Here is a 22,092-nt window from a genome sequence, read left to right on the forward strand (position 1 = left end):
GCAACACAAAACGAAGGCCACAGATTATCACAGTCATGGGCACTTAAGGCTAAAATAGTGAGGCGTCTCGCACAAGTTCGACGCCGTCACAAATCACAGAATACACACACAACACACATCCTAACTAACCACTATAACAGAACTAGCACAAAGCTACACAGAACATAAGGAGAGCACCGAGAGACGTCTGACACAGATTCAGACCTCTCCCGTCTAACTGAGATGCACACACTCTTGTAAGAGTCCCCGGAAGGTGTGGGCAGGGATTGGTGAGTCGGGCCCGACCTGCTCCAATCCAGATCTTCGGTCACGCCTACCGGAGGGGGGACAGGAAACTGGCATCCAATGGCGTCCGGGCAACGGCGCATCTCATATACATATTACATACACAGCTGACAACAATCCTAGACAGGTTAACGAGCAGGCAGCAGCAGCAGCCGTGACAGTATTAGAAATGAGGACAATATATTCATCAGAAGGATTTATGATTAGGGTTATATTTCCTCATAGCTTTTTGTGTTTCCTTGTTTCATTAAAATGAACAACCCACGTTCAGACGACCGAATGCTGATGCAATGAAAGGTTTCAGAGAGCATCCCTTTTTACACTGTCATGCTTTTTTGCACAGTGTGCAGCTCCGTTTCCATGACTTCCAACTATGTGTGCGTCATCTTCGCAGTGTGTGTATCAGGCTGTCATTCCCTGTCACTTCAAGCCTTGATTTGAAGAGGTGATGGGTGGTCAAATGAGTTACTTAATAATAATAATAATAATACATGGGACTTTTATAGCGCTTTTCATGAAACTCAAAAACGCTTTGACAGAGAGTTAAGAAAAATAAAGACAAGAGAAAAAAATAAAAATAAATAAATAGATAACAAAGAAATACAAAAAGAGATAAACAAAACAGAAAATAGGCGGGAGGGGGGTGGTCAGTGGTTGAACAGGTGTTTACTTGTTAAAACAGACCCAGGTGTGCCAGGCCAAAACAACAACTTTAATGTTTAAAATAACCATGCAGAAACCGTCAAGATGAAGAAGCCTTAGGAAACCTTAAACAAAAAAAACAAAAAAGAAGTGAAAAATGTGTTTTTCCTTGCAGAACTTAGTTTTTACTTTATAATGTGTTGGACATTGTTGGTGAAGTCAAACTTATTATTTTAGACCAGGTATCCGTCTTCTTTTTATTCTACTTTTTCGCCCCATTTGGTAAGCATTAAACGCACCATTAGTTTGCTTGTACAGTAACCCACTAAGCCCATTTTGAGATAGACTTGCCTTGACATCGCACTCCAGACTGGTCACTCTATCGGCTCACATCACCTCCAGAGAGGACCAATGTCAGAGAAAATATTAAACGTGAAGGTCCACACATGCATGGACAGGCTCTCACTCTGGCAGAAAAACCTTTCACATTTCACTGAGATGTAATTGAATTTTCTCCGACTCTTATCGGCTCAGTGGTGGGATAGCATCTCACAATTTTCTAGTGAAACCTCAATGAAAACACAGCACTGTAAACCTCCTTTTTGCTATAGAATGAACATAGTGGAACATTATTTTTCTTACACACCCCCCGAAAGCAATTTCACCGATGAGGAGAGACTGATATAAAGTTTAAGAGTGTGTGCATGTGAGTATGAGTACAGAGACAGATAATAGAGAACGGGACAATCGGTAAATAGTGAGCCGGATGCAAGACCATGCCTCTTTTGCCTTGGCTCCATCGTAACAATAAACAACCTCTCATGTTTTTATTTCTTTTGAAACGCCAGGGCTGGTGACACATAAACCCTGCAAAAAGGGAAATAAATACTGTAATTCTGTGCACATATTTTAAAGACTGTCTTCTTTATTGTTTGTTCTATAAAATGAGCTGCATTCATTCTACATTCAGAGCTAAAGCAAAGAGTACTGCGATGTTGGGTGAGGACAACACATACGTATAAGGTAGCACAAATAGGTCATAAGCTTCCCTAGAAAATGACATTTTGACCTATCAATTTAACGTCATATATACTTGATTACATCTAGACAACAAAGTACTCGTTAAGGGGAAGTTAGGTGTAAGGTGGTTATGTACTAATCAAATTAAGTAGTTACATAACGTAACCTGAAGGTGGCGTCTTTAGATTTCACACTACACATTAACTGCGATCTCATAAAAAAACGCTGTGTAACAACAAAGTAAAAAATGGGTTGTAAAAGGATTCTTGCTTTTTCAATGAGGGCAGCTTGGTCAAGTTATTAAAGTTGTAGTTGGCATTATGATATTAAGGACCATCTGCAGTAAAAAAAAAAAAGTACCCTTTATTTACCGCAATGCTCTATTTGTCTAGTGGCCTGCCCCCACCTAATGGTAAATACTTTTTTTGTCATCGTCCCAGAAACAGCATAAAGGGGGGTCCTCACAACACTCTTTGGGATCATGGTCCTCACAATTGCTGCAAAACCTGAACGGGTGTGTGTTTCTGTGTGTGTATGTTGGGTAGTGGTGATCAGCTGGCTTTAAAGGTTGCTGAAGGTGAATTGCAGTGTAAGAGGGAGGATTTATGTTTTCCATTCCTGTTGGCACTATTTTACATTTACAAAGCCTTGAACTATATTTACTATGAATATCGCAGCATGGCATTCGTTTCAAGAAAGGATTGTGATTCAGTTTACATCACAAACCTCTCAAAATGACATTTATTTTCTGACTCCATAAATACAGCCATGGTATATAGAGTATATTAAATAGATTAAATATATTATTGGCTGACAGTGCAGACTGATAAACAAGACAACAATGAGAGTAGATCCTTTTAACAAAGATCATTTTTAATTTATATAAAATGTTCACCCTTGTTGACTGATCACTTATCAATATTTGAATCAGAAAATGTGTCAAATCAGGTCTCCAGACTCGGCTACCAACTTTCTCAGTTATTCGCACTAGCACATGATTTTGTCAAACTCCTTTTTTTTACAGCATGACATCAATGGACCTTCCATGCTGATGAATAGTTGAATGTCTTATGTGGCAGAGCTTTTAAGAATAATCCCTAATGATGTCATAATCATTTTATCTTGGTCACACTCATAACAGAGGCTGTGTAACAAAGCGGGGTTCGGATCTTTACCCAGTAAGAAGGGTCTAACAAAAGACGAAATGCCAATGAGTTGCATTATGGGAAATGGGGAAGCGTTAACCCTATGCCCAAAAAATATACTCTTTCCTGTTACTTATAATATATTTAACACATTCTACTTTGTAATTCTAATCATACCAGTTGCTCCTTCGAATTCCTTTTTTCTTTGATATGTATGATTCAGATTTGTTTAGATTTCTGCCCATATTTCCATCCTCTGTTCTTCCATCTAGTCACTTTCAAGAAGTCAATGACTGCAGTTTTAAATGTCAAATCAGGGCTCCAGACTCTGTTACCAACTTTCTCAGTTTGCCGCACCAGCACATGATTCCGTCAAACTTTTTTTTGTACAGCATGATATTAATCGACCCTGCATGCTGATGAACAGTTGTCTTGATTTGCATACCCTAGTTTTGAAAGTGTTACTTGTTCTTCTTCTCTGTCTCAGTCGGTCTCTCCCTGCCTAAACTCTCATCATCATTCTGAGAAACTTCTCCTTGTCTCTCTCTGCATCAGCCCCCTCCTCTCTCCTCTTTAAAATAATCAGCTATGGATTGCTTCATCTTTGCAACACGGTAACGGCCTAATGATTTGGTAGGCAAAGCTTTTGCCACCATGAACATGCATCACACCCTGAGCTTAGGGCAGCAAGTGCTGGAGGGGTGCAATAATGATAATGATCATCATGCAAATGATCACATGTGATATGAAAGTATTCACTCACAATGATGAAGCCACAGAGATCATCCCCTGAATAAGCAGCTCCCCTCAGCTACGGAGTGTTTTGGCATCTTTCAACTCTTATGGTTTCCTTATCGGATGACAATTAGTCAACCAATGAAGTTTTTTTGAAAAAATCATGTCATGCGTTTAATCAGGAACTTGAAATCGTACATGTATTCCTTGCTTTTGTCGTAATTGACTTAGATTTTTACTGGTTGTCACTCCAAATGCTATCTATCCATAATCTTCAATGCCTTCAATCATTCTTATCTGAATCATTCTGAAGATATTTGTATTTCCATTCCCTCATCTTGTCTCTCCTCTGTTTGTTATATAATCTCATAGATCCTTTTTAATACTGCATTGATAGATTGATCCTCTCGTCAGTCATTTTACTCAAGGGTATTTCTCACATGCAGCATCTTATTTGGTGTTAATATTTCGGCTGTCGCTAACCACGACACAGACACAGTTTCATTTTCCACGACATGTCTGTGATCCTTCTGTTCCATTTGTGAATCTCTTTTCTACTGCCGAGACGGCTTCATCCTCTCACCGCCCAGTACTGAAATATAACAGCGAGTCCATGGATATTCTCAAGCAACTTCCAGCTCCAAACATAAATTCAACCGCTCATACCCTCTCCCTTCCTGGATTTAATGAAAGTCTGGATTTATCTCCATGTCAGCAGCTGCCTCTGATTCCCCTGAATGGTCTGACAACTCCCTCTGCCATTCGCAGGATCAGTCTATATGGGAATTACTTTTCTGTCGAACAGGCCATGTAATATACCCTATTCAGCTCCTTGTCCAGCTGCCACATGACTAGGTTTTAAAAGGCAAACTGAAATTTGATCAACCCCCAAACTCTTACTGAGTATCCCTCATATGAAAACCCCATGTCTTATTATATGCTCACATCCAAAATGAAGATCACTGATCTGGAATGGGGTTTAGAAGTCAATCAATTAAAATTGTACCATTTCTTTATATAAAAAAAATCACCCTCTTACTCTAAACTTGCGTATTTTTAGATTAGAGATTTGGTTTTGTGCCTCTAATTCCACTAATTCTGCCAAGATATCAATGGTTTAAGTAAACACCTTAATTACAATAAATGTGCTCAATCCAAAATAAATGTCTACAATTTTAAAGTGTCATATTAATCTGTGCATGCTCACCCACATGACATCAATTAGCTCCCGGGTTAGTCCAGATGTGTGATTTGGATGGCTAGTCTTCTCTAACTTAATACTGTAAGTGCATGAGTAAGAAATAAACCACAGAAGATGAATCATAATGTTTCAGAGTTCAACCTCTTTCCAAATATGTGGTCAGAAGTCAGATCTTGCCTGACTTGCCTGATTTATACCGTTATTTTGAGTTGGAAATGTTATTCAGAATGTATTTAAATTATAGAAAATCTTGTACCACCTGCTCTTCCTCGTACTTGTGTGGTTGCTATGTTTTGTTAACGGTGATTTAAACCTGAGAGCAGGATTAGCTGAAAATAGTTCAAGGAAGCTTATCAAAATTAACATCATTTAATTAAACAAATAATGCGATGATATACAAATGAAAATATGCGAGTGGCAGCTGCTTCCTCCCATCAGCCGTGGCTCCCGTTTGCGTTGGGTCAGCCAGGGTGAGAAGAGATCGATACTTGGCTTGCTTCCCCTGTTATCATCTGTGGTCTTCTCCTATTGGCCGGCGTCGACGGGGGCGTGTCCAATGCAAATCCTGTTGTTAATTTACAATATTCTAATGTATGTGGTTATTTAAACATTCCCTAATAAAAGTATTGCTGTGTCAATAAGTGAGGGTTAAAGACAGTGTGTTTATTGTGGAACACTACGTGTCATTTCACCTTAAATTCACTGTTTCAAAACGTAGAATTTAACCACATGCTAATGCTAACCTTAAATTGAAGCTAACAATATTTACTCGCAAGGCGAGTTGATCAAAATAAAACCGTTCTAAATCAAAACAGTGTATTTAATTTCTTGTTTTCAGAATAAAACAGTGTACAACATGTTGGAACTAGATATCCATTTTTTTAAACTCTCACGCCACAAGAACCCTGTCCTTTCTCAGCGTCTTTTTCATCTCTTTTTGTTTCACTTTCACGTCTGTATTTCGACCTTCTTGAGGCCACAGCCAAACTGGGATGATAACCTACACTTTGATCATAACCCTTGTGCAATGAATAACAATGGGTAAAATGATGTTATAGCTTAATCATCTGACACTCATGATGGTGTATCACTATTCCGCTGCCTGAAAAGTGTCTTTAATAATTCTAGTTTGTTCGTTTTCCTCCTTTTTAGCCAATAACTTTAAAACTGCAATAAGGCCTCTGCAGCAAGTTATAGCACTTGAATCAATACACTCATACACTGTGTGCAGGGTAGATGTTTTGTTTATTAAAACGTCAAATTTCTTCATATATTTCCAAACCATCTCCAGTATGTTTTCAAGCTCCTGTGATTCAGCTTCACAGAGCCTCGGTCATGTTATCCTTGAATGCTGCTCACAAGAGACAAATTCAAACAAGAGACTCGTGCTTTGGGAAACCGCCTGAGGATATTTTCAAATATTTTGAAAAAGAGCGAGCCAAATAAAGGGAAAAAACTGTTATTTTCCCTTGACGTGATACATAATAGGCAATTAGCTTGTGAAATCATCCGGGTGGGGGGACGGCTCAATTGTTTGTAACGTTAACAACGAGGCAAAGCAGCCGAATCCTTTCTCCAGGCATTGTTGTTCTTGAACACATCCTTTTCTTTCTTCCTCTCCAATAAAAATATGCTTTTGCCACGAGGTTTAAAAATAGCTTTCTGATTCTTATGGTTAACAAGATGTGAATAAGAAGAGAAATGAGCATGAGAAAAGGCTATGATGATCTAAAAACAGGCTATATGTTCTGGACACATTGTACATTTCATTGTAGGGTCTACCTAAACAGGAAGTGCCAGGAATTATGTAACACACATTTTTAGTACAATACAAAAGATAAAAACTGCTTATGTTTCCTGTCATTTTCCATCCTTGAAATCTGGCCAATGAGTACTGTGCACATGTCAAATCTACGACGCAATTTCCACCGCAGCAGTCTCTCATGCCTCTTTCTATCTCTCCCACCATTTTATCCACATCCTGGGGCATAAGCTTTTGAAGAGATTCAATTTGAAATCCTGTCTTGCATATTTCACGAGCCCAACCTGTTTTTATACACTGTGCTCTGTTGTAGCTGGAAAGATGTTTCATTGACATTGCATGGGAATGCCTGTGGTTAAAACGTTCTGTGTGTGTATACTTGCGTGCTGTATGTGCAGGCTGTTTGTTCTTAAAATCCTTTGGGGAGAGGATACTCGTTCAGTCTTAAAATTCAACACGATAAATAAAAGCCTGCCCTTTTTAAAGCAGGAGGCAAGAAGCTGAGTGTCTTGTTTTGTAGTCACACCTCAACGTGCTCACCTTAGGATACCGATCACTGGCCCTCCATCAGAGAACCCAGTGCTATAGCGAGGGATTTTAACAAGAGCTGAAGCTGCTTTTCAGAGAAACAAACTGGTCCTCATTGATTCTTTTCAGCTCCCAGTGCCTCAAAGCTACAGCTAACATTGAAAAACAATGATACCAACAGGTTTCTTCTAGTATCTTTGCTTCTTTTTTGCTATATAGTGCTATTTATGAGATGTATCGTCCTGTCCAAGTGAGTGCAGTATTGATCGGCATCTCCAAAACCAATCCATCATGGCAGGATTGATCGTGTAAGGTGAGCAGAGAGCAACAACAGGATAGCACCTAGAATGCATCACTGCATGTCTACTCAAGGGGAATTTTTAAGGGTATAACTGGCTGTGTTTTAGTTGCATAGTTTCTCCATGCATAGTTTATATTCATTTAACTATTAAAATGGTATAGTGTTTACCTTATTCGTCCAGTGAACAAGAGAAGAGTTACATTTTGGAGCATTTTCCAATTCTTATCTGATCAGTGCGGTCAATAGGCCCATCAATTGTAGGATTTTTGTAAAGACCCTTACCCTACATGCTTTACATTAAGTGCGAGGATTTGACTTATTCTGTGGCAAAGCAAAACAATCCAGTATCTATCTCATGATTTAAACATGTCACGGCTATATATGTTAGCCATTCTACACAAAAGCTTCTTCAGTGAACATGGCCAAGAACGTGCTTCCTGCCCTCTGAATATTAGACAAAATGCAGGAAGCATTTCGTTCTTTTTACGGACTTTATTGTCTGCTTTGAAAGACCAATGGTTCTTATGGGATTGAGGGTCCTGCAGATGTGTGTGTGTAGCACATTGTTTCTCAAAGTGGGGGGGGAGCAAGAGACCAGGAGGAAAATTGGTTATGACAATTTTTTTTACATTATTTATTTGAAAATAATATGCTACAGTACAAGTACGTCTGGGTCTCTATTTCATTCAAGCTCGGCTCTGTGTGTGTGTGTGGAACGAGCCATTTTGTGTGCGTGCGTATGCGAGCGAGAGAGAGAGAGAGAGCGCACCGGTACCGGAGATCGTTGTTGTTATAAGCTTTTGGTGCTAGCGAGCTACGCTAACGGGTTTAAGGAGATTTTTCAACAACAAGGTGGATGAGAGTCCTAACCTGGTCTCAAACGGTTTGGTCACGATTAATGTAAACAATTATTTCCGAGGCACACCTTCATATGATCATTATAGGTATAAAAAAATAAGAGAATAAATGAAAAACAGGTATGAAATACTATATGACAGTAAAACAAGAATAAAGTTTAAAAGGGGAGTGATTAGTAAAATATCCATAAAGAAAAAGTTAATCTGTTTACAGTTCTGTTTCATATGGGTGTTGAGAGATGTATCCATAGATCTCTTCATTTTGCTCTCAAAATGCACCAGATTGATGCTTTTAACTTCAATATTTAAAACAATCTTCCTATAGGAGGTGAGGTCCACTCCCCACTTATAAAAATAGCACTTTACCCCTGCTTACACCTATATGCCGTGAGCTGATTATCGAGCCTTCATTGTAACAGTCGCGGGTGCACTGTGTGTGCGTGTGGGGAGTGTAGCAGTAGAACATTTCACTGTAGCGCCAGGTACCTTAATGGGAAACCCTACATGTTTGAGCACCCTCTATGAAACGTCAAGCTACCCCACAGCACCCCCAAAAGAAAATCTCTGGCACCGCCACTGAGCCTACAACCCCGTTTTGAAGAAATGTGCAGTGCAAAACAGGCTCATTGCAGCCACTAATGCCCTTAGTAAAAGACACACTTTTTTGCCAAATATCAGCATTTTCTTTCTTTTCATTTTTTTGCACAGATTGCAAAGTGCCAAAGTATTATAACTTATTATTCGAGCAAAGGGATTGCACAATTGTATTTATTTTTTTGAGCACACAGACTTATGGATTATTGTTTTATTATCACTGTTCTAGCAAAGTGATATTTTTTGAAAGGAATGCTCACGTTCATATTGATGTATTTTAATAAATGTTAACTTGGTCCATTTATTTTTCTCCAAAAGGGGGGCCTGACAGAAAAAGTTTGAGAACCACTGGTGTAGCAGATGAATGTTTCCATTTGAACTTGATGACGTAAAACAGAGGCTCAAAGACAAGATATATGTGGTTTTTCATCAGTCGATAAGCCCAGATATATGAGGAAAAGGTTCAGGAAAGACTTGTTCCAAATGTAAACATCAATAAACACATCGTCTCTCAATTCACTGCTGACTTTTTTAGTAATAAACCAGACCTTGATCTTTCGATAGCCTCAATCACGCGATGCTAGTGCCTGAATATAACCTTTTAAAAGGATCAATACTACTAGAGCCACTACAAGCAGATCAGATATTTTGGTGGAAAACAAATACGTTTATAACTGATATGTTGAAAGTCAACATTCATGCAACAGTTAATAAACGGCATTTCTTTTAACGGCATGTTAAATAAATGTTTCCTTCAAACACTTTAAGTCAAAGTGCTTGTGTTTCAAAAATGGTCCAAATCGATGCCAAAGCGTTAATGGATAAAGCTTCAAATGTGGTAGATCTACAATCCCCATGATGCAGCTTGTTGACCTTCCTAAATCGACATGTCACAAGCTGATGATCCCCAGGGATATCTTTTTTTTTAAAAGTTACACTTGAGCTACAGAAGAAATGCTATGTACACTCTGCCTCATCTCCTCATTCCTAATGCAACACTCATGTCCACACCTCCCTGTAGTCTGTAGTGTCACACACACACACACACACCCTGATTGCCCGACCATTATTTAAAAGTGAACCAAAATAAGTGAAAGTGTGCGCCTTCCTGAACTGCATAATAATTGTTCACAGGGAGGTTAACAAGAGGTTAAGCCACAGATTAATTAGGAGAAGGTGGAACATTGTGTTATGTACTCTTTGTAATTGCTAACACCAAAAAAAAATTACTCAGCTTGACCTTGTGATTAGAGAAAACCCAAGTAATTTTGATGCTAATTTGAAGCCCACAGTGTGCATTTTAATTGCAAGTGTTTGTTGTTTTTCGGTTGAAAGCTTCCTAAAAAAACTGGAATGAAAATGATTTGCAGTCTCAAGAGAAATGGCAATAGTGCAGAAACATCAGGACGGTTGAATCTGTGTTTTTCTTGCAGCTGTTATTACACTTTTGACTTTTTCACCTACTAGGTCAGAGATCAATAATGTAGCATTGTAACAGGTACTTCTGAAGTTAGTCACAGTCTGAATTCTCAAGTTTTTCCTGCTTGTGGAAACTGATGAATTTCAAACACACTTGGGTGATGTATTCAGCAAATGTACCCATACATTACCCTCTGCATGCTCCAGAAGAAAGAAATATGCTTATCTATGCAGAAGATTCGCTCCAAATCTGCCCTTATGTTTCTGCCTAATGAAGTGATTCATTCTCTATGAACAGTATAAGAATATATAGGGGGGAAGGGAAGAGGACAAGACGGCTGATTCTTGCTTAGCTTTTTAAAAGGAATAATTTAAAGAGACAGAAAATAGAGCGGAAAATTGAATTATACCAGAAATCAAAGAAATCAAATCCATGTGAAAGATCCAAAGAAAGAGTTTCTTCAGGGATCTCATTTGCTATGACTTCTGCTGATATGGTTTCCCCCACATAATGGCCTCTTCAGCAGCTGCTGTCCACCAGAGGAAAGACCCTTTGAACCCCCTATCCACACGGCCAGATATCTCATCCCTGCTGCTGTACACTTCTTCTGTGATGACGCGGCAAAATCTGTGCGATCAAGGTTAAAGAAAGTCAGAGCATGTCCTCAGCGACTGAGTTGACAATGAAGACATAATCAGTGGACCTCCTGCATAAAGACGGTGGTCTTACTGTCATATGTCATCACCCTTACACACAGTGCAACAGATGCTCAGTGGCTATAGTCAGGTCTGGGGCATTTCAGTATTTTACCCTCCAGTGGACCCCCTCGGGCTGGTTGTTGAATACATTTTTGCAAAACAGTCCAATCACGTTTGAGGTGCAGGTAAACAGTCTGTGTGGAGAGCATAGGCGGAAAGCATTTACCAAAATCTCATTACGCAAAGGTTATCATCTGAGATAAATCTCTATAAAACGCACGCATACAGATCTGCTCACAGAGGCTTAGCACCAAGAGTCGATGTCTTCAGAGATTGTAGTTTTACAAACTGTGGCGACATTCCCCCCAAAAAATCATTAATCTCTGGGAAGTGAGATAAAACAAATCACACCTGCAATTGCAGCTTATTGCCATAGATGGCTTAACAGAAATCTTAAATCAAAGAATCAAAATATTTGAAAAAGAGTGAAAACACGGTATCTTTACGAACAAATTAAGTGTGTTCCCCATCTCTGCGATGCTGCAAAAAGCCAGAAGTAGAATAAAGCCTTTACTGTCATGCACCCCCGTCCAAAGTCAATGTTGAATTGCAAGTCGATGGCCATACGTTACACTGACAAAACAAACACACCAGACCAGTCTTCACACCAGTCCCAGCCTGTTAGCAATCATGGCAGGAAGTCCTTTCATTCTGGGTAGAACGAACGGAGGACACTGCCCTCATCCGTCTTCACTGACGTATGGAAAGATGAAAGAGAGAGAGAGGAAGCATCCAAGGCTCGTCTCCTCCTCGTCAGTCACATTGACAGCTGGAACCACTCAATCTCCTTAACTCGTGGAGGACAGAGTGTGTGTGTGTTTGCAAAAGGGACGTTTGGACAGAGCGTATGACAGCAAACTGGATGAAAGCAGTGAGGATGAGAAGAGTGGCAGACTTGGAGGTTGGAGGAAAGTGAAGCTTGAAGATCTTAACAGTAACTCTATGCTTTACATAAATACACATGCAGGTCATCAGTCATTTCATGTGGATTATTTTCAAAGATAATCCCCTTTGAACACCTTATCACCTGTTTGTAACTTTATTTTGGTTCCCCTTATCAGTATTGGACTTAAATCCAGCCGCACGTAGCCTATTGGTTGTCAGATTATCTCTCGGCAGAATGCAAATAGGAACATTTAGATTCACAACAATGAGCAGACACATACTGTAGTGTGAGCGTTGACGGTAGCTGCAGACCGACCCTCCTCTGAAACAAGTCATATGTTTGCCAGGCAGGTCTATTTTTTGCACAGAAAGCTCACCTGCAAGCTGAGTGTCGGAGCAGCTGCCGTTATTTCTCTATTTATTATTCATTACTCATACGAGCTCTATTTTAGAAGCTGCAGACCCAGCTATATCCACACTAAAGATGCTTTCTCTCAAGCTTATGTGCTGCCATGTGTGATGAAAATGAAAAGAAAGCCGTCTGTGCAGGAAGAGGAAGCAGACGGAACGCTGCAGAACAGTTATTGGAGTTTTTTAAGGTTTTAGGCTGCCAACAACACACTCTGGACCAGGCGAGGAAATAAGCATACATAGACAAATATATATATAAGACCAAAAGACAGAGATAGATGTAGAGAATTCCTTTGCCTTACTGTTCAATTGTCTCTCTTTCTGTTTAGACTTAAAGTGTGTCTTCTCTCTATAGCCTCCTCTCCCCCTGGGGAATATCATGCTGATGTTCTCCTGCAGCATTCTGCACACGGCAGCCTGAGTGTCCTGATTTTATGCTCACTGACTCACCGTATCCAATAAGAGGGGGAAACAAATGTTATCTTACTCAGGGTAATAACATTCCTAGCTGTTATCACACTGTCAACTAGTGAGTGAATCTGGTACGAATTCAAAAGGATACTTCAGATTGATCTGCTGATACTGTGACAGCTGTGACAATACTGAAGCAGAAACAAAGGCAGCACTTGTTTTTAAGTCGGACAAATTGTTTTCCATGTTGATTTATTTGTGCGTAATGCTAATATGCTAGCAGCGTGGCTCCGGTCAAGGCAATGTCAGTCAATCAGTCAGACACCTCTGTCCGATGTGATATATTTCAACTACTGCTAGACGGATTGTCATGAAACCTTTACAGGTATTAATGGTGTACAGATGATGAATTTAAATACATTTGGTGATCCTCTCACATTTTATGCAACGTACCAGAAGGTCAAAAGTTCAAATGTGTATAGGTCAAGATCCCAACATTCATGTTTTCCAGGTGGTGTATCGCACAAGTTAGCTTTTTGAGTTTAAACATAATTTAAAGGATTGCCCTGAAATGTACTCGTGTGTTTCCACCAGGCTGCCTTGTAATTACATTTTGAGGGCAACACATTATCTCCAATCCTCCTCAACTGTATTCTGTGCTTATTATAAAGTGTTCATGCTAACATGCTAACCATGTTCTTGACACCAGTCTTTCCTTATTTAAATCATACTTTATATCACTTCATATCTCCGGTAATTTACCAGACATGAGACATGATGGCTTTTTATGTATTCATGTTCTCTCTATTAAGATGTATCGATACATTTGCTTTAATCTGTCACTGGTAATAACACCAGCATGATAAAAGAGCCTTTACTGCAGAGACAGATATATATTTAACGCATGTATGACATCATGCACATAGAAAGGAAGTCAGAATCCAGTAGGAATGATTCAACTCAAGGTCATCACGTTATAATTGGACACTAATATGACGGGAAGACAGAAAAAGACAAAGTAAAAAGGGGATAAAACATTATTCTTCTCTATTAAAACTAAAAAAATAGTCTTATAAAAGAACCAAAAAAGCCTCCTTCCACAGCTGCAACCATTTACAAGCACACAAACAATCTAAAATACACTTGTATTGGCTGCTTGACTGTCCCCTGTGTGTGTGTGTGTGTGTGTGTGTGTGTGTCACAATTCGCTGTCAGCTTTCTTGTTTTTCTTTGTCATTTTTTTCTCTCCTGAAGATTTTTGCTGAAATAAATAGTCACTCTTGATCTTTTTGTCACTCCTCTTGTACACTGTGGTGTTGTCAGCTGTGCTGTACATTTTTTTATTTGTTTCATTGTCTGTCAGTGTCTAGACAGACTAAAGCAGACAGAACAGAGCAGGTAGACAGATGAACTGGCCCTGCACCCAGTTGGTAGCACAGAGAGATCTTACACAAAAAAAAAAGAGAGAAAAAAGGGTCAACTTCTTACCACTGACCCAGGCAGCCTGGAGAAGAGGTCAGAGGTCACCACGGATGCAGCAGCAACCTCACTCTGCGTTTTCTCCTCCTTTCTGCAGCGATGACCTTCCTCCAGAACCGTCTATCGGGGAGGAAGGGAAGGGAGGAGAGGGGGAGCTGCAGAGTGAGGTCGAGGCACAACCACAGCCTGAGCAACCGCTGCAAGAACCTCAGCCACAGACGCAACCCCCCCCACAGCCACAGACTCAACCCCCCCCACAGCCACAGACTCAACCACCCCCACAGACTCAACCATCCCCAGAGCAACTGTCTCAACCTCCCCCAGACCCCCAGTGTGAGTCCCAACCTGAGCCTCAGCCCGAACCACAGCCCGAAACCAAACCTCAGCCAGAACTCGAACCCGAGCCCCAGCCTGTACCGGAGCCCGAGCCCGAGCCTGAGCCTGAGCCTGAGCCTGAGCCTGAGCCTGAGCCTGAGCCTGAGCCTGAGCCTGAGCCTGAAGTGGAGGAAGCTGAACAGGACCCCCCTGAAGCCCCTTCACCTCTTGGAGAGGAGCAGACAGTGGTGGAGCAAGAGAAGGAGGAAGAAGAAGTCGAGGAGGCAGAGAGAAAGCAAGATGGAGAGGAGGCGCAGCCCGAGCGGCGTGAGGGCGAGGCAGCACAGGAGGCAGAGGAGGAGGAGGAAGGGGGAGGAGCTAAAGGAGGGGGGGCGGGCAGGAGGGCCAGCCTGCACCACACAGCCTCGCCCCTGAGGGTGCAGCGCAACGGGGCCGGCTCGCACTCCGCCACCTCCGACTATGAGCTCTCGCTTGACCTCAAAAACAAGCAGGTAGGGTTGTGTTGGGGATGGGGGAGGGCGGGTGTGTTGTCTGGGTGAGGGGAGTGGGAGGGCGGCAGGTACAGTAACTTGGTGTCTTGTCCGTCTTGTGGTCCGACATGTTTGTGATGTCTGTCTGAGGAGGAAGACTTCCGGGTTAGGGGAGAAGCTGTTGTTTGATGAGGTTTTATTTTCAGTTATTATGTGGTATTTTCCCTATTGGCATTACCCACCCAAAGTGTATCAACTAATGATGAGCTTCCTTAACTTCATTATCATAAGCCATCATTGTCATGCCATCATTTCATCTGCATCCTCAGAGGGTTTTGGCTTTCACCAAATTTGGATTTGAGCCTTTTCAGATACCATAATGTATACACTGATTCAGCTGTGTTGCAATTTACTGAAATGAAACAACTCCTGTGTGTTTTTTAGGTTGTACACAATGTATTAATTTGGCGTAATGTACAAATACACACATCAATGTGCAAACAAGTTGCGTTTGTATCTGCATGATTAGAAAGCATCATTTGCCTTTTCTCTGCTGCTTTATGAGACACTCTGGATGATGAAAAGCCCCCATTTCCAAAGAGAATAAAAGCATGTGACCGTTTTCTGTTCTCATCTTATTACAGCCGGTTAAAGCAATTTTGTGTGAAACCAATATGCCTATGAACTGTGACGGTATTGAAACATGCGTTTCTATGTTCACATGCTTGTCTTCTTATCATGCTGTTCATCAGGGGCTTGGAAATCATTACATAATCATCTCCATTTCAAGAACCATCAAACCATCGCCATCTGTTTTCATTATCATCCATCTACCCTACATTCTTCAGTCCATGGATCTCCAGCCAGGTAAGACAACAGAGTTTGGGTCTAACTTTTGGGCTGATGAGTTTTTGCATATCTTCCACCAATTGACCTCATGAAATCCAGTTTACTTGTCACAAGAAAACATACAGCCAATGAAATAATGTATGTTGTATTGGGTATTAAGGAACAGCTGTTATGTTACATTGTGGGAATTGTAGGATTCCAAATATTTTGAGCTTGGCAAAAACTAGGGACTTCAGGTGGGGCTATTTATTTCTGCTGCTTCAATTTTTCTAATTTTAGCATTATTGTTTTTAAATCTGTCTCTTGGGACTACTGTAAGAAAGTGCCATACTAATGTTGTAGTTATTTTTCAAGCAGAAATGCTAAAGTTTAGCAGATTAAAGATTCTTGGTTGGATATGCAGTTGATTTCTGTTTATAACATTGTGAATTGGTTATTTTTGGATTATTGATTGCTGGTTGTATAAACAGGACAGTTGAAGACCCTCGATGACATTGCTATTGACGTTTTAATTGACTAAGCATTTATTGTCAGAGTATCAGCAGTGGAGTCTGAGACCGAGTCTTAGTTGAAGCCCCAAATATAAATTGCATTTGTCAGATTTTGCAATGTTTTTGGATGAATTGGTTTATTTATCAAAGCCCAAGTCATGATGACCTCCCTCCTTTACTTAATTACTGTAACTCTAAATGGGTTGTGGCACACTTGATTACACTTAATAAACAACTAATTTGGACTCTGTCCGAATTTGTTTGAATTCAGTTAGCGAAAAGAAAACGTACAAAATCATTAATGCAGATATTTTAAAGTATTTTATCCATGACTAGCAGCTGAAACGAGTGTACTGTGAGATGGTTGCTTCCTTTCACTCTCTGTCACCTCCATTTTCCCTACTTTTTTACTTCTATTCCTCACGCATCGCTTCCCTAGTTGAGACTAAAAGTTGTTTTAACCTCGGCTACTACCTCCATTCTCACTGCTTTAATCTCACATCCCCCCCACTATCTCCCTGTCAACAATGCTGGAGATACGCGATCAGCCCGATTGATCTTCTGTCTGTACAGCTAGGCTTGATGCATCTACAGATCAATGTCAGGGTAATTGGATCTGTGGTGCGATACCTTGATTGCATGGCAGGAACCTCATGACCAAGTAGCGTTAACTTACTTACTGAGCACTCTTTTATACTCTATATTTCTTCAAACTAGTTTAAATTTAGCCTCACATTGCATGTTTTATTATGCCCTTACTAGAAAGCTGATAAATGTCATTTTCATTCCATAGGCAGTTTTTTACATGACATTAATGTATTTTTGTATGTTTTGTGATAAACTAACCAGGACAAATCCTTATAACTCATATCCACAAAAAAAACACATGTTTTATGTTTAACAGATACAAAATGTTTAACCATGAAGCTTAAAGTAGTTACAATATATCAACAGTTTAATAGGATATATTAAATATAAATATATAACTTCTACAGCCTAAGTATTAATAGGAAAACTGGACTGCACTGCAATGCATGTCCTTTGTGAAAACTGTATTTTATCTTTTAGGGTGCAAAATCCTTTGACTTTCAATCATCAATCAATCAATGTTTATTTATATAGCCCAATATCACACATGTTACATTTGTCTCAGTGGACTTCACAGTTTGTACAGAATATCAGTATGACAATACGACACCCTCTGTCCTTAGACCCTCACATCGTACAAGGAAACACTTCCAGAGAAAACCCACAGTTTAAAGGGAACATGGGAGAAACCTCAGGGAGAGCAACAGAGGAGGGATCTCTCTCCCAGGACGGACAGACGTGCAATAGATGCCGTGTGTAAATCGAAGAGATAATACATTTACAGCATATAGACCGAATGTTAGGAAATGCATGTGTCTGTAATAAGAAGATGAATCCACGAGGATGTCAGCAATCCTGTGGGAGCCATCAGGGAAGTAGTATGATGAGAGTCTGGCAGGACCACAGAGACCGGTTCAGCCACGACTCGAAGTCCAGGACTCAGATCCAGGACTCAGGATAGAGGATCCAGGACACAGGACTAAGGATCCAGGACTCAGGATCCAGGACTCCAGATCCAGGACTCAGGAGGCAGGATCCAGGACACATGACTCAGGATCCAGGACCGCGACAGGATCAGCCTCGACTCCGGATCCCGGCGTAGAAATGTGGGGGAAGCTGGGTTATTCGCAACATGAGAGTACACAGGCACAAACAGACAGAAAGACGAAGTAAGGTGTCCCACCCGACAGTCTAAGCCTATAGCAGCTAAACTAACGTGTCTGTGTGCATGCACTCCCTTAGGAAAGGTTGAGGGAAAGGGGTAGCAAGTAAGGAACAGAGGTGGAGAGGCATAACGTGTCTGCGTGCATGCACTCCCTTAGGAAAGGTTGAGGGAAAAGGGTAGCAAGTAAGAAGTAAGGAACAGAGGTGGAGAGGCATAACGTGTCTGCGTACATGCACTCCCTTAGGAAAGGGTGAGGGAAAAGAGTAGGAACCAAGATGTATATTTCACTTTCCTCAATAGGTTGCAGCACTCTCATCTCTCTTTTGCACTTTTTCTTTTCCTTTAGTCTTCAGTAAACATTGACCTTTTTCAGTATCTGACTGCGGTCAAGGATGCATCATCCTCCCTGATCTTCATCCTCTGATGACGTCTTCTGTTGTCCTCCTCATTTTGTAATACAGTCAGCATTAGTTGTGTCCCAGTTTCGCTGTTATATAATCATCTCATTAATCATGCAGATGTTTCTGTGCTGTAAGACACAGTGCATGAGCATGAAGGCTAATAATCTTGGCTTTTCATTTTGCCCCCTATTTCTGCAGCATGTGATCTGATAATGTGCTGCTTTACTTACACAGAGGTTTTTGCATATCTTACATCGAGACCCAGGAGCATGACAGGAGTTTGAATCTTTTCATGTAACGTTTGCTATATGAAGCAAATAAGCATATTTTCAAAAGAGTGGAGCAGCCCTTCCTATTGGTAATAATAAATTACTGCTTATAACAACCGATGATTTTTTTATATATATTTTTTTTTAAACTTCCCTGTTTACTGTGTGTCATAAACAGGGTGAATTGCTGGACAAAAATAAAATCTCACAATGTTGTAGGTTAATGAGGTTCCCACCATTACAATCTTGCCCTTTATGCATTTCGTTTTACAAGTTAAGTGGAAATGTCACAAGTAAAATATGTCTTCTGCAGTTTCAACACTGCTAAGCAGGAATGCTTTGAGGCAGACTTGCATTGCCAGGCTATTTGAATACATTCTCCTATAAAGTTCCAGAAGAAGACAGAGGATACAAACACTGCACATAAATATACACTGAACAAAAATATAAATGCAACACTTTTGTTTATGCTCCCATTTTTCATGAGATGAACTCAAAGATCTAAAACATTTTTTATATACACAAAATAACCATTTCCCTCAAATGTTGTTCACAAATCTGAAAAAATCTGGTGTGAGGGGTAGGGTTAGGGGTAGGGTAATGTTGTGAATCGAGTGGCCCATGGTGGTGGTGGGGTTATGGTATGGGCAGGCGTATGTTATGGACGACGAACACAGGCCACTCGATTCACAACATTACCCTACCCCTACCCCTACCCCTCACACCAGATACTGCCTGGTTTTCGGACCCCCCCAGACCCCCCAATAAAGCAAAAATGCACGTTTCAGAGTGGCCTTTTATTGTGGCCATTCTAAGGCACACCTGTGCAATAATCATGCTCTCTAATCAGCATCTTGATATGCCACACCTGTGAGGTGGGATGGATTATCTCGGCAAAGGAGAAGTGCTCACTATCACAGATTTTTTCAGATTTGTGATCAATATTTGAGAGAAATGGTTATTTTGTGTATATAGAAAATATTTTAGATCTTTGAGTTCCTCTCATAAAAAATGGGAGCAAAAACAAAAGTGTTGCGTTTATATTTTTGTTCAGTGTATATCTGCCTCTCAAAAATCTCTAAATTAAACATGCTGTGTTGTGCTTTGGCTGACCTTTTGTTTTGAGACACATTACACACACTAAAACTTCCACAGAACATATAGGTATTAATATTTAATATAAAGACAGAAAAGTCCCAGATTTCAAGACCTGAAAATCCACTACGATTCTTAAAATAAGCCTTCCTTCCTCCAAATCACATTTTAGCTCCCATTTCTATTTCTTTTAAAACATCTAAACATAAAACTTTTTGTCTACATATAGTCTATTTGACGTTAGAATTTGTGCGTTTGTGCATAGATGTAAAACCTCACAATGCAGTGTCTAACCACTGGCTTGTTTTCCACCTTGATTCATTCATTCAAAGGAGAACATGGGGTCAGCATGGGGCTGATCTGCCCCTCAAAATTGATTTAGAGCCCCGGTGGAATAGAGCAGTGCCATCGCTGTTCTCTCAAATCTCCGTGTCTCCAGAATAATCTCTCTCCATCAGCACTTACTAGTGAAGTGATCAGAGCGAGAACTGACAGCGTGGTCATCCGTCTCATCACCTCTTATCTCTTCTCATCTTCCCGTCAATACATTTGTTTTTTGTGTCTTCTGTACTCTGTTCATCCACCTTGTTTTATGTCCTCCCCTTTTATCACATCTAGTTATCTGTAAAGAGGTTCAAACCACTGATGTGCAGCTCTCAAATATCCATGATTAGATTGTTGGAACAAATATCAGATGGTAATAACACTATAATCAAACTTTTCAAAAAGCCCCACCTCCACTCCAGCATTAGCCTGTAGGCTCTAGAGAAGGAAGTGTTTTTATGACAATGTAAAGCATGAAGGCGTCGAATCGAAGAGGATGATCCACATATACAGCTCCCTTTGGCAAACTAAGTTTATAGTGGTTTTACTACAATAAAACCAGTGGGAAAACTCATCTCTAGTCCTATCACAACCCATGCTCAACTGGCATGAAATCCTGTCCTGTTTTCTTACAGTCTGCTTCCTCTCCACGCTTCCTCCCCCCATCCATCATCTCCCAGCTCATCCTGGTGGCTGTAATCTGAATGGCAAAGTGTATCAGATACACACTCTGGTAGAGAAAGCAACGTGACCCAAATGCTTTATTCATCATCCCCGACCCTGCTTACGCACAAGGCAAAACAAACAAGCTCCACTGCCACATTTAATCAAACGCAGCCAGAGTGACAGCCCCTTCCTCCCCACCAAGGGCACCTCTGCAGTGGGACTGTTGGGGGATTTTGTTTGGATGAGGGACACCTTTCTGAATGAGGTCAATCGTATTATCTCTGTGCCAGTCTTGAAAAAAAACACTGTCTAGTTGGGAGCGCAGTCAATGCAATAAAGTTAACCTTGTAAATGTTGGCGCAGAACAATGGAGATTAAAAGTGATGAATATTCAGGCTGAGATCGATCTTGCTGCACAGAAAGAGAATCATCAGTAGATACAGTAGAGCTCTAACCCAGCTTCCAATTCAGGAACCGCCTTAATATTCTCACTTCGTCTCACTTTGCACGCAGAGGCTCTGCAGGGAAATGTAAATAGAGTAGATAAAATGGATTTTTAGTGTCATTCCACTTTTCTGAAGAGCTTTGTATGTGATTCCGTACCTCTTGCGACAACGGCAGAGGCTGCATCTTGTTGAACTAGCCACTTATCACAAATTGCAAACCCTCGAGGCATTACAGCCTATCAGGAGCTGGTTGGGTGACTTTGTCCCGGACTAAAGCGAGAGCAGATTAACAGCTGAAAGTCACACTTTGATCCTTCGTGGCCACAGTGACTGTGCGTTCACTTGCATTTTAATTTACAAGAAGATAACTTACCTCGACCACATTAATGCTCATGTACCGGCGCCCTGACACAAGAAAGCAGCTAGAATCATTTTTAATGTGCACTTTTTTATGATAGAACTTCACACCAGGACACGTATATTATTTTTGATGTTTGTGAAATGACAGAAGGTGACACTGCTTCTGTTTTAAAGCTGAATCCTCCTCCACACGCAGAC

The 22,092-nt window shown here is 40.6% G+C and overlaps 1 protein-coding gene across 1 annotated transcript in view; it reads left to right on the forward strand.

Moving 5' to 3' along the window:
- LOC117547952 (IQ motif and SEC7 domain-containing protein 3-like) overlaps positions 1–22,092 on the forward strand; it is a 115,077-nt gene that overhangs the window by 37,583 nt on the left and 55,402 nt on the right. The window contains 1 exon segment of the mRNA XM_034218874.1: positions 14,532–15,261. Within this exon segment, the coding sequence (XP_034074765.1) occupies positions 14,532–15,261 (730 nt within the window).

This window comes from Gymnodraco acuticeps, unplaced genomic scaffold, assembly GCF_902827175.1.
Source record: "Gymnodraco acuticeps unplaced genomic scaffold, fGymAcu1.1, whole genome shotgun sequence".
Lineage (NCBI taxonomy): Eukaryota > Metazoa > Chordata > Actinopteri > Perciformes > Bathydraconidae > Gymnodraco > Gymnodraco acuticeps.